Source organism: Aythya fuligula, chromosome Z (genome assembly GCF_009819795.1).
Source record: "Aythya fuligula isolate bAytFul2 chromosome Z, bAytFul2.pri, whole genome shotgun sequence".
Classification (NCBI taxonomy): domain Eukaryota; kingdom Metazoa; phylum Chordata; class Aves; order Anseriformes; family Anatidae; genus Aythya; species Aythya fuligula.
This window is the reverse complement of record NC_045593.1, coordinates 25,293,549-25,307,215: the sequence shown is the minus strand read 5'-3', so window position 1 is coordinate 25,307,215 and position 13,667 is coordinate 25,293,549. Positions and strand designations below refer to the sequence as shown.

Below are 13,667 nucleotides of genomic sequence, written 5' to 3'. Positions count from 1 at the left end.
ACTAACTAACTGATTTACTGTCTGCTGAGCCATTAAGCTCTGACACTTTCCTTCAGCAACCCTTCAGTGGAAGTTGTGAGATGCCTATTAGAGATTGACACCATTTACGTCCTGGACATCTGGACTGTACTGGAATAACAGACAATATATTCCTGTACATTTCATTAGTAATAGAGGAAAATGTTAGATGTAAATAGTAAAATTAAAGTTAAAACAAAGAACAGCAAGCAAGCGGCTAATAGTAGCTGAAGCAACACACTCTCTGGTACCTAGCAATACTTGCCTTTAGTCAAAAAATATGACATTTGCTACATTACTCATTTTAGCAAAAATAAGAGAAATGTTTTATTTTACGTCTCTATCTTATATTTGAAGTTCATCTTCTGACTCATCACTCAATTACCTGACTTAAACTTGTGAAAATTTATTGTAGTGGGTACAGAAAGAGAAGTATTAGAAATGTGGACACCTGACCTCACAATATGAGACATCCAGGAGTTCACATAGAAGACTTAAACATGTATGTATTATAGGGCAGGCAAAATATAAAGGGGGTGTTAAATCTACAGAAATTATAACAGGACACCAGTTTTACTTAACAAGTGGGAAGAGGAACTATTTGCAAGAACAACTAGTGTTCATCAAATATTATTGTTTAACAGCTGCACACACTACAAGGCAGATGAACTTCAACAGGTATACTATGCATTATACAGAATCAATGTATTTTTAAAATATCACAAGCAAATAGAAATGATCTAGCTAACATCTAAATGAAGAAGTGTTTATACAGAGACACTTATATGCTTACCTGTGTCATTACTTAACTTTCATTTTCAAAATCAAGTTTAAAAAAGCATACACAAAAAACACACTAACCAAACAGGTGAAGAATGCCTATGATGCAAGCAAAATTACCTGTCTTACAGGTGGAGATAATCAGTATTAAATACACAGTATCCTGCATATACATACAGTGATGCTTATATTTTGAAGCATATTGTTATGGTTTAACCCAGCAGGTAGCTAAGTACTGCACAGATGTTCAATCACTTCCCCCTGCCCAACAGTGGGATGGGGGAGAGAATCAAAAAAAGTAGAAACTCACAGGTTAAGATAACAACAGCTTAACAGGACAGAAAGCAAAGGAAAATAATAATAATGATGATAGAAGAATATACAAAGCAATTGATGCACAATGAAATTCGTCACCATCCGCTGACTGATGCCCATGCAGGCCTTGAGCAGCAGAATCCCCACTCCAGCCAAACCCCCAATTTGGCTGAACATGATTCCACATAGTATGGGATATCCCTTGGTCAGACTGGATCAGCTGTCTCGGCTGTGTTCCCCTCTCAGTTCCTTGTGTACCCCTATCAAGGGCTAGCAGGCCAGCATGAGAAGCTGAAAAGTCCTTGAGTTGGTGTAAGCTCTGCTTAGCAACAGCTAAAGTATTGGTGTGTTGTTAACACTTTTCTCATTCAAAATCCAGAACACCATATCAGCTATGAAGAAAATCAACCCTATCCCACCCAAAACCAGGATACATAAAAACACATTATTAAGACTTAAAGAAGTAGAAACCACAGGCTATCATTCAACAGTTTGTAACACAATTCTTTAAATACATATATTTTATATTAAGTGTGTATATATATATATATATATACACACACACATACACACACACTTAAATGGAGGGAGAGAGGGAGAGAGTATTTATGTAATAGCAACATTTGGCTCTTACCGTACTTCTATCCTTCAAAAGCTTTTCTATCACTTCAATTAACATTTCTTTTTGCTCTGGATCAAGACTAGAAGGAAAAATGAGAACTTTTTACATATTTGGTCAGAGATATGAAACATTTTTAAAGTTTAGGTTTGTTGTCCTCAGACACAAGCTAGGAACCAGAAGTGTTAAAGAAACTACTTCCAGAAAAATCAAGTATTCCAAAGAAATGATTTTAAAATACCTTGACTGAGAGGAGTTCAGTATGGAATATAAATATGAATTGAAGAAATATAAAGATTACAGAACACATCTAGGTAGTATAACAAAAATAACAATCTTAATTATATTAAGAAATATTAAGAGAGACCAACACATTAGGGAGAACTTGACAGCTTCAAATGTTAAATCACAATGACATTGGTGCTTCTGCAGAAGGGACCATAAGCATGAACGAATTCGGTAGTAAATGAACATCACGCCAAGCAGAATGATACCTTTACTACTTGATTAATAACATAAAGCTTCAAGCAAGACACTTTGTTAACTTGATCAATTTTAGTCAGAAGTGTGGGAATTCAAGAAGTTTTAGAATTGTAGTCAAGGGTATATGTACCAAGCTGGTGTGTAATCTAAAGAAAAATAGGCTGCTTCAAGTCCTATATAGTAAAGCTGGAGGTAAAACAGTAGTAACAACAATAAAAAAAAAAGGCTTTTTATTAACTTTTTGCATATTCAGCAAGCAAAGAAAAGTTTGCTAGACACATCATTCATTGCCAGACTTGCTTCCTAACAGCTGGTAGGCAAGTACCAACTTGTCTTTCCAGTTTCTTCTTCATCATGGATCCTTACAACATGGAAGAACTCAAAGCCAAGGCAGAAGACAATACAAAGATACAGTAGACTCAAAGAGCCATATGGACATAGAGTTCTGTAACTTTGAGAACTCATTTCAATATGGATGCAATCACAATTAAGTAAGGAAGCGTTTGGTCATCATTGTACACTTCATTTTCAACTATGACTGACGAATTGCCCTAACGCACAGTACATCCTTTACAGTACAGAATCACAAATGAGTATCTAGCTGCATACTAGTTCACTACAGCTGTAGTATCTAGCAATACCAGAGCATGCTAAATGGAGAACTAAACTTTGTTAGAAGCCCCTATGGTCAGCATATGTAAAACAACAGCATTGTTCTATCCCTGTTTTTACAGCCACCTTTTGTTGCAAGTTCTATTTTTGTTTAAACAAACAAATAAATAAAATTAATGGATCTTCGGCCAAGGACCAAAACCTTCAGATGAAAAGCCCAGAGTCTTTCTAATAGGCCTTATTTCAAATCTTTAAAGTTGGCACGAGGAAGAGGGAGGTGAATAATTTAGTAATAAGACATTTTGAAAAAAACAATTTTGTACATGATCAAGACAATTTCTGAGAAGGGTTTTGATGATGGAATTCGCATGGCTCCACCTCCTCTCTCTGAAGTTTTAGATAAAGAAAAGAAAAGGCTAAAGAGCTCAGAGTGATGTGTTCCCATTATGGCATCTATTAGTAATAGCACAGTATGTCTTAATACTAGCGATGGAACTTTTAAGAAGTCCTCTTCCAAATCTTGCTGCGAGTAACTTCAAGTACACAGTTTTCTATTGACAGACAGAAGACACCAATAGCTTTGAAGTGCACTCTAAATAAGCAAAAGGTCTGACATTTTCAATGATAAAATTACTCCAATGTAGCTAGCAATGTTGATCGCTTTGGGCACAAATGTTGCTGTTCATACTATGCCTGAAATCTCCTCTGTTTGGATATGTGAGGCTCCTGCTGCTAAGATTGATTGAACCACTAATGAACAAGCTCTTCTAGGTCAGGCATACATCCAAACACCATGATACTAAATGCAAGGAAGATTGGAGTATCGAGCCTGTATCCAGAAGTCTGTAACACTAAGTGAGCTACAGGACTATGGAAGAGATTGAGAAGTTATGGAAACCAAAAAGTAAATGAAGCATACAGGCACTATTAGAATAAACTGCTAGCGCTTCTTGCTTAAATGCTCTCAGAAGATAGAGTAATTAGATGTAGGACAGTACATAAACTGTTGACTGATCTTCAAAGCGAAAATCTATGCCCTGCAAAATTCTGATTCTAACCATCTTCAGAGTCTTCTGAAATGACTTGCTTATAAAAAAAAAAAAAAAAAAAAAAAAAAAAAAAAAAAAACAGGCCAAAAGACAGCCTTGCCACCAGGGAATGATCTGCACTACTGAACAATGGAGGTACCAGTCATGATCCCTCTTGACACATCTGCTGACACTGCCAGTGAAAGACCCCTATTTGAAGGCAAACCAACTATCTGCCTATAGAGAAATTAATTTGATGGTTTCTTCACCAGTTCTGAGAATTGCTCCTTCTTCACATAATCCAGAAAATTATACTCTCTCCCTTTGTTCTGTGGTAAACCAGGGCTATGAGCCATGACAAATGTACTAGTGTATTTTTAAAACATGATGGTAAAGTTGGCATGCTTTCTATAAACAGCTCTCAAATCCTTCTACCACAGACAAAATTGCTATTTACTACTCTATTCACAAGTGACAATGAAGTTTACTGTAGTCCAGGTAGGGTGGACTGTACAGCTACAGCAGTTTGAAACCTCACATCATGATGCCTAGGACATTTATGTGAAGTAAAAACTTCTGTGAAGGCCTTCTACAGGCCCTCTAAACCATTAAAGGTACTTTTAGGGAATATTATTTTCATTTGCAAATGAAAGCAGGCAGGGATTAATTACTGTGATGTGCATGTCCATTTTACTACCAGTCAGGAAGTCATGGAACCTAGAAGAGAGTGAAGCCAGTTTCTTCAAATTGTGCTGCAAGGGATAAGCTTTTTATGGTATTTGCAAGAATGATTTCAAGATCTTGCTGAATAAGACCATATCCACCTCTTTGTACCCACCTCTTTTTAAGAGCTCTTCCATAAGAATTTCAGAGGAGGGAAGAGGAAGATTTGGAAGAGGTGGATATGCATAGATAAAAATTCTACTAAGTAGTATTAATTCGTCATCTACACTATAAACCACAGTGAATCCCTTTAAGATGAAAGATAGGGATGCTAAACAGAAATCTTAGATTCTGAGAAGACACGTCAAAATATCTACTTAAAGTGATGACAGTAACTGGCATATTAGAAAGCAAAAGATGTGTGTACCCATTTCTTTCTAAATCTTTTCATACTTATCCTGTTATTCTAGCAAGCATAAATACAGTTCAGGGGTGTATTATTGTATCAAGGTTGAACCAATTCAACAAATGAAGTTTTTAATTTCTGAAACTTACAATACATCTGAGTTTGCTATACATGTATCAAAGCACTACAGTTATTAACCAGAACACCTCGATCTTAAAAGAGTATTACAAGAATATGCCATGGAAAACAAGGGAGGAAAGAAAACAATGTAATGCTTAGCCCATGGTTAAAAAAAAAAAAAAAAAAGCAAATTCAAAAAGAACAGAATTATATTTTCAAATTTTTATGAAGATATTTTAAACAGATAGCAATTTAAGAAAATTATCACAGTATGCAGTCTTTCAAAAGAGCAGCAGACAGTAATTATGCTATTGGCCAACAGTTAAAATCAAGAATCCGGAAATGTTTGCTGTAGTAACTTGGGAAAAAATCCAAAGGTGCCTGAACTCCAGTCAAATCAGTTGAGTGACTGAACGTCTATGTACATTTTGTACTTTTTAATAAACAGATCTGATAAACATGTCTGAGGCACACACAACCCCCACAGTAGTCTTACTAAAGAGTGCACAATGATCTTTAAAATCATGTTTCAGTATTTTTCAGAATGACTCACCTGTACAGTTTTTGGATTGCGTGGGCTGCATTCTTCCTCACATAAGGTGATAAATCAGAAGAGGCTTCCTTAATAGCAAGCATCATAATAGGAACAATAATTGGCACACGGATACTAGAGAGAACTCTCAAAGCACTTGCACGGATTAGCTGATTAGGATCCTAAAAAAATAGCAGAGAAGGGAAGAAATAAAATAAGATAGTGCAGAAAGACATCATCAAATCCTCTGAGGCATTTATACTAGTGAGGGCACATTAATCCACCTGTATCTAGTAGATCAATCAGACTTGCAATTTAAGGACAAACTAATAAGTAAATGTGCTAAACTTCACGCAGTAAGTTTTCAACAACAATAACAACAACAAACGACAGAAAACATTAATATAGTAAACATCTAGAAATCTGGCAAAGGAAAACTGTAATTCATTTTTCATAAACCAATGTTTTATTTAACGATCAATGATCTGAAACTGCAATCCAAGTGGAATTGAGGTATTCTCAAAAAATTAACTAGATTAGTTTTATTATTAAATATAACAATTAGCAAACTAAAATGTGGTTCTTAGTTGTGATAATCCCACTCAGTTCTTCCTAACTACATATCCGCTTCTGTTCTTTACTGCAAGATATAATCTGAAGCCAGTAATGAAATCCATTTCTTTTTTTAAGAATGTGGAATTTTAAAGCCTGTATTATCTGTATTTTGAAGAACAGTTATGTAAATCTAGTCCATTCACCATGGGCTTTGCATGCATCAAGAATAGCTGTGTAAGATGAGTACAAGGAATAAATACAACAACAAAAATCCAACCTCCTCTTATAAGATCTGGCCAAATTTAAGGGCAGAGACTTAAAAGACCTTTCCAAATCTCTAGAGTCACACTTCAAAGGCAATCTATTTTTTTTGCTCTCAAATCCCATGCCACATTTTAATATGTATCAGAAATAAAACTCTACTGAAGGCTGCATTTTCAGCACTTTTTATTAGAAGTAGCACATGCAAGACATTGAGTATTGTTATTAAAGTACTGCTGTCTTCCTTATGTTCCACTTCTCTATTGCACATAAACATCTTTTACACAGAAACAGGCAGATCACAGAAAAATAAGGTCTTCTTTCTACATGCATAATTTACCTAGTAAAGAGCAAAGTCATTCCAGAAGTTAAATGTTGTGCATGTGTACTCAGCACCACTCCGCTACATTTCTTTAGTAAGGTAATTTTAACTTCATGAAGGCTTAGCTGCTTCATACTTGATGAGGTTTGAGGCAGCACAAAAAACTCTGTCAATGACATATCTGCATCAGGTAAAGTAGTTTCAAGTTATTTATATGCTTTAGTTTACCTGACTACACTTAAAACTGTCTTCCTGTTTTTGTGATGCCTGCTCAGAATTCTGTATGAAATGTTGTTTAAGAGTCACTCACTTTTAAAGCACGCTGAAAAGTACTGATGGACAACAAAGCTAGATCTTGCTGCTCTTCTGCATAACGCATCAGATAAACATATACCAGCTTTTTTATCTGAAAACAAAACCACAAAGAACATTGTTACAAGAAAGTTTTGGAACTCTGTAAAACAAAAAATAGAAACAAAATTTTATTCTTGACTTTTATTTTGTTGTTTTATTCTCGAGCTCTTCTTAAAGGAAGAGTTAATACATCACTAGAATACTCACATTTCTCAAATGCCTTATGACTTACTGTAATTCCTTTAATAGCAATTCCCCAAGGTGCTACAATATTACCTAATTAGTGATACAGTAAGATCAAGATTAACAATACAAAGTATCACATTATACTATCATCCAGTAAATAAAGACTTCAATAACATAAGAAGCTGTCATGTGGCAACTGACCACATGAGCATTCCTAATACATTCTGATGAGAAAAAAGAAAAAAGAGTGAAACCCTTGGCAATTGCAACCCCATTGCAAAGTTTAAACAACCCCATTTTACCCTGAAACTCAAAGTCAATTACTTTTAACACATTTGAAAGAGAATATAAGTTCCAGCTGAAGTATGGTAACTTGCGCTATTTAACTTGGATTAAAAAGAACTCTTCTGACTATGTCTTGGACAAAAGCAAAGGGTATTAGATCCGCCTTTGCCCACCTTGAAGCATTCAAAAGATGTAGCTAATATAAGCATATTACAAAGGATGCAATGTTCAAAGATTAAGAAAACCTCAATATGAGTTTGGAGGAGGAGGGTATTCAATTTAGTTCACTTTACCCCCTCATAGCCACTATATGTCAAGGAAGCAGGGAAAATATTTTTTACATTGGAGTTGTAAACTGACTATTGGAGCTTATAATGGAAAACTCTGAAAGACCCTCAACTACAGCTGTGCTATAATTACCATCACTATCAGAAGATGTATCTTTGTGGCAGTTCTGGCAAAAAGCATAATATTAAATCACAGAAGGTTACACCACACTAAATTATTTGTTGTTCAGCTCCAGACAAGCAGCAATCAACATTGACCACAAGAGGCCTATGCACTGAATGACTGCAGGTGTGCAAAGAAAGCCTCCTTTCCCTGAAACCACTCTGTGACTAGAAATGGAAGCCCTTAGAGCTTCGTGACTACACTGTTCTTTTATCATTTACCTTCATTCAATGTTAAAATGCTCCTTTCTATAAAACTAATCATAACAGGGGCACATTAGGCTTGAGGAACACAGGCAGATTTGTTTAATTAGTTTATCAATATAAGCACATAAAACTCCATGAGGTATTGACCAAGACCTATTTTTGTTCTATACCACCAATTGTTTATTAGGTCACTTTTTGCATCCTTACCATTCCTGACATGATGCACATAATCAAGTTGAGGTCAGTGTGTACTTAAAAAAAAATAAAAAAAAAATCACAAGCCACTTATGTAAACAATAAGATGCCCTTTGCTTTTCTTAAGGCAAATGAACATGTTTTATTGCTTCTTCACCACCATTTCCCTGTACCAGAGTATTCAGCATAAATTGAAAATTAACCAGAGTATTCAGCATAAATTGAAAATTAAAAAAAAAACAGTAGCCTTTTCTGGTCAGGAAAGTCACTCAGATAAACTGATGTATTTTATGCTGCTGCATTGTAGCAATTAGTAGAGACAGACTTCCATTAGAATTAAAGATGGGGGGAAATTTGGCAAAATGATTTCAGAAAACAGTATAGGAATCAATGCACTAATAATCTGACTTAGCCCATTCCAAGTCATCTCTAGTAACTTCAGAAGCATCCTAAAAACTGAATCATGATACAAGTTACTCAAAACCTTGAACTGGTTAGCTCCAAGTGTAGTTACTCTGGGACCTAAATTTGTTATCTAACTAAACTTCATAAAGAAATTAGTTAACTGTTTTTTCTGAATGTCCTGATCTCTTTCAACAGTCTCCTCCTCCCAAATGAATGCTAGCACTGAATTGTAGAAAACGTAACTGTAACCACTGCACAGAGGAAGATGTGAATTCATGTAGCTGTCTCTTTGTTTTAAAATATAACAGAAGAACCATAAAATACTAACAGAGAAACATTTCCAGTAATTAATCTTAGGTTATGTTATAAAACAAATCTTCCCACACACAAAGGAGCAAAGAGAGACAATAGGGTGGGGGGAAGCAAGTAATACCCTGCCTTAGCTACTCTGTGACAGGTCCATGTCAGGAGCCACCACCATATCTCCACAAACCCACAGGTGCACAGAGGCACAGCAGCAGGAGGGAACCTAAATTTAGGACTCAAAGGAAGGGAGCCCTGTTGGGCCCCTCCCCGGATGTTCTCAGCCCCAGTGTCTCAGTGTGAAAGCCTTCAAGAGTTAACACCAGAGAACATCTCAGGCTGAAAGGCTTTACTACTTAAGGGTGTGGGACCCAATATAGGGTGCAATGTATTTTAGGACTGCATAGGATTTATGGGATGCTTTGGGGAGGAACCAAAGACATGGAAAGGGAAGGACCTATGTAATTTGGAATCAGCAGAGAAAAATGAGAGATATGCAGATAAAGAGAGACAGTAACATCTAAACAGTTTTCTGGTTGGCAGCCTTGATCTTTCTAATGCAAATGCTACTTTAGACTTCCTTGAGCCACATGGAAAGCGTGTGGATTGAAACACATCATCATTAAAGCTAATCAACTTTTTTTTTTTTTAATTCCTGGAATTATTTTTTTTTTTTTAATACAATCCTAGTCCAAGATAGGACCTTTTTGTGCTTTCCTATAAGGGAAGAAAAAAGATAGAGAAGCAAGCTACACTGTGCATTGAACACCTGATACTGGGGCACAGCCAGACAAATATGCTGCTACAATACAATGGATGGTAAATACGCAGAAAGAAAGCTTCTAGTTCTGCTTTTGTTTTTATTTATATAAGTCCTGAAAACACCTATTAAGTCTCCTTACAATTAATCAAAAATCACACAATTTAGTGTAAGTTGAATAAACTCAAAGATCTTGTCTCAAGAAATTAACTCCCACAACAGATGATTTTCACCCAGCTTCTTCTCCAGCTGCTCCCTAGAAAGTTTAATCTTTCTAGTCTGCCCCTTTTTCCATATAATTCTTCTCATAATTCTTCATACAGAATTAATGATTAAAGACATAGACCTAAAGTTCTTCAGAGCCTACATGTCTTGTAAAGCATACTGTAAGCAACCCAAACCTTCGGGATTACATTGCATATTAGTAAAAATTTCTTTACTCGAGATTTTCCTATTCCTCCTTCCCTTCTTTCCCCCAGTACTCATGTTTTTTCAAAAGATTCTAACATTTGAGAGCATCTGTTTGTAATCTTCTGGGATCACAGGCATTCACATTAATAAGTAATGCATTAGAAGAACACTTCTAAACTAAGTTATCAAAAGCACTACCATTTAAGTGTTGTGGACAAACACATTTTAAACACACTTTATTAGCAACATCACATTTTGTCTGATCACAAATTCCTACAGAGGCTTGTTTAATTGAGTTAAAGTGATTTTGCTTTGCAATGCAAATAATGAAACACTCCATTTTTTACAAATATACTACAGGAATAGCACAGTGAAAACTTTTTTAATCTAACCTCCTTTTTTTTTTTTTTTTTTTTTTTAATATTGCCGCTCAGGTTTTATCTGCAATAGATATTTTCAAATAATATGTAGCACAATCCCCCAGTCAAACTTTGCAAGTTCCACCACAATTCAAACAAAATATAGTAACTTTTCTTGTCAGGTAATTGAAACCGCATGATTCCATGAGCTTCTGATCAATCTTCTTTAAAGCATTAAACATTTAAACACATAACAGTCAAAAACACACCCCCTTGTGGTTTTGATTTTTTAATAATGCCAATAGTATTATCCCCTCCCCCCAGCTGAATCACAGTGGGTTTCCTTTATTTACATGATTTTTTTCTTCCAATGACAGCATCAATGGTTGCACACTGGAACAGGCTCCCCAGGGAAGTGGTCACTGCACCGAGCCTGTCTGAATTTAAGAAGAGATTGGACTGTGAACTTAGGCACATGGTCTGAACTTTTGGGTAGACCTGTGCGGTGTCGAGAGTTGGACTTGATGATCCTTAAGGGTCCCTTCCAACTCAGAATATTCTATGATTCTATGATTCTATGATCAAAGAAAAATTCTAGTAAATAGTTCTTGTGAAAAATTACAGTTTATACTGAATTCAGATATAAGCAGCTAAAATTTTCATAAACAGATCCTGTGTAAGAGTGTTTTTACTATGCTGTAGGAATACCTCAATATTTTTACTGGCAACATTCTTCACAACAGCAGGAAAGAGCTCAGAAGCATTTTTTCCCTTCGCAATCATCTGGAAAAAAAGTAATAATATCATTTATTACTGTTTTGGTTTTTGCTTTTTTGTCCTTTTTTTAGAAAAAATAAAGGAATAAAGAGACATTTATTCCAGATCAATATTTCTCTGATTTTTCTGTTAACTACTAGACACTGCAGGATGCCACCCATACAAAGAAACCACCAAATTCAGGCTGGTAATGACTGTAGGGGAGCAGTGGTGGAATCAACACATTAGACTTTACCATACCAGACTTCAAACCAATTTTAATGCTTTAGAAATTAAAGTTAATGCTTTCAAAACAAAATCTTGCTCATTTGAAAAGCCTTACTCAATGTCACTTTGGGAGCTACTATCAAAAAAAAAAAAAAAAAAAAGACAAACAGATAGATCAGGAGAAACTGCATAAGATTAAATCCTGTTTCCACTTCCAGAAATTATTTTGGTGTGCAACAGCAACAAAGAGAAAAAGGAAAATCAGATAGACATCACACTTGAAAAAAACAAAGTAGGGTTGGTTTCCATAAGTTAAACATGAAAGGCCTTAAAGTGTTAATGCAGAACAAAAAGAACAAATTAAAAGATGACCAGTCAACCTATTAGTGTGTGTTTGTTTTTAAAGAAAGTTTTTATATTTTATCTCAGAGAAGTCTGAAACTAGGGCACACAGTCAACAACAAAATTGTATACTGATTAAAGAGCACCAGTAACAAAAACCCAGTTCAGCTACATCCCTTACATGAACACCTAAAAGAAAAAGTTTTTATAAAAGAAGTACATCAAAAGGAATATAGTATTTCAACAAACACTTCAGCTGTACAGCTCTCTCATCTCTTAGATCTAATTCCAGCAGAATGCCTGCCAATAATTCATATCCACGTTGCAAACCCTAGATATTTCACAGATTTATTACACATCTTCAAGTTAAGGTGCCACTGCAGACAGACTCACTCAGAACAGTGTCGTCAGCTACAGAGGAGCCAGGATACAGTCAGACATCAAGCAAATGGGAAAGAACAAGAGTTCACTAAGACAATCAAGTATGCATGGATTCAACACAGGAATGTATTTTGCAATGGAGTTGTTACTCTTTGTAACTGTCTTACATCTCCACCATTGCTTAACATTATACAACTGATAAAACCTATTCTTAACTCACAGGTCTGTTTGTCTCATAGGTAGAACGAACACATTAAGAGCATGAAGAACTAGTATCTTGTGCAACAAAACCAAAAGAAAAAGTGAAACCAGGCAATACCTTGGCAGACTTAATGCTTGGAGAAGAAAGGTGAAACAAGAAAGAACGTGTCTAAAGTTCAAGCTATTGCTGAGTGGAGCCTTTTGAAAGGGTTTAAGAGCAGCTTTGCCTCACATTTCATTTTAACCAACTTAATATCTTAAACTATCTTTTGCAGCTGGATTTAAGCACGGGAAGTGACTCAAATTAAGAATTAAGCAAACTGCAAACATTTCAAGGGTTTTAAAATAAGAATCTAAATTAAGCACTACTGTCAGGACTGGGGGACAACCTTGTAATAAGAATCAAATTCAGAATGACTGGAGTTGAGCAGAACTCATTAACAATATGCATTGTGCAGAAGTTCCACAGAATAGCACATTATCGATCTTCACATCTTGATGCAGCAAAGTTATGCTATTCAGAAATGCAGGCAATTCTCAAAGATCTCCCTGATAGGCTACAACCCTACACATTACTTCCATTATTTATCTGACCTATTATAATATCTCCAATGTAGCATGCAAATTTGTATTTAGATTCTTTTCAAAGAGTATACTTTCACTCACTAAGTCATAATTAGCATAATGTCATTAGCATTAGTCATGATTAGCATAAACACTCCCTACCCCAGGGAGCACTAAACTTAAAAAGCTATAGGTTTTTCCAAGATCAAGGTCTATCGCATCATTTTTGTTGCTATGCCGAGACATTCTCCAGTTGTGTTATCTTCCATACTTGAAGTTCCTGCACAAAGAGGAATTTTCATTCTAGAGGAAGCTTTACACATGTCGACAAGTCTGCATAAACTTATGTCCCTACAAAATATGCCCTACTGAGCGTAAGAGGGTGTGATAAACTGTTTTGTTTTTTGAAATGAGACACAAAATGTATGAATTTCTCCATGGGAAATCAGGCACACAAGTTTGTTTCTGCATTTATGCTTTAAAAAAATTGAGGAAAAAATTTCCACTGGAGGACAGATCTGTTTTATTGTAAAGACTTTCTGTCCCAGAAGAGAATTTGCCACCCAC

The 13,667-nt window shown here is 35.6% G+C and overlaps 1 protein-coding gene across 5 annotated transcripts in view; it reads right to left on the bottom strand.

Annotated features, from left to right (window-relative positions):
* Positions 1 to 13,667, bottom strand: part of AP3B1 (adaptor related protein complex 3 subunit beta 1) — a 166,389-nt gene that overhangs the window by 130,099 nt on the left and 22,623 nt on the right. For all 5 annotated transcript variants that reach the window (XM_032206131.1, XM_032206134.1, XM_032206133.1 and 2 more), the window contains exons 3-6: positions 11,337 to 11,411; positions 7,025 to 7,120; positions 5,598 to 5,758; positions 1,748 to 1,814 (exon numbers count right to left, since the gene is read on the bottom strand). In XM_032206131.1, the coding sequence (XP_032062022.1) occupies positions 1,748 to 1,814; positions 5,598 to 5,758; positions 7,025 to 7,120; positions 11,337 to 11,411 (399 nt within the window). The remainder of the gene's footprint in view (positions 1 to 1,747; positions 1,815 to 5,597; positions 5,759 to 7,024; positions 7,121 to 11,336; positions 11,412 to 13,667) is intronic.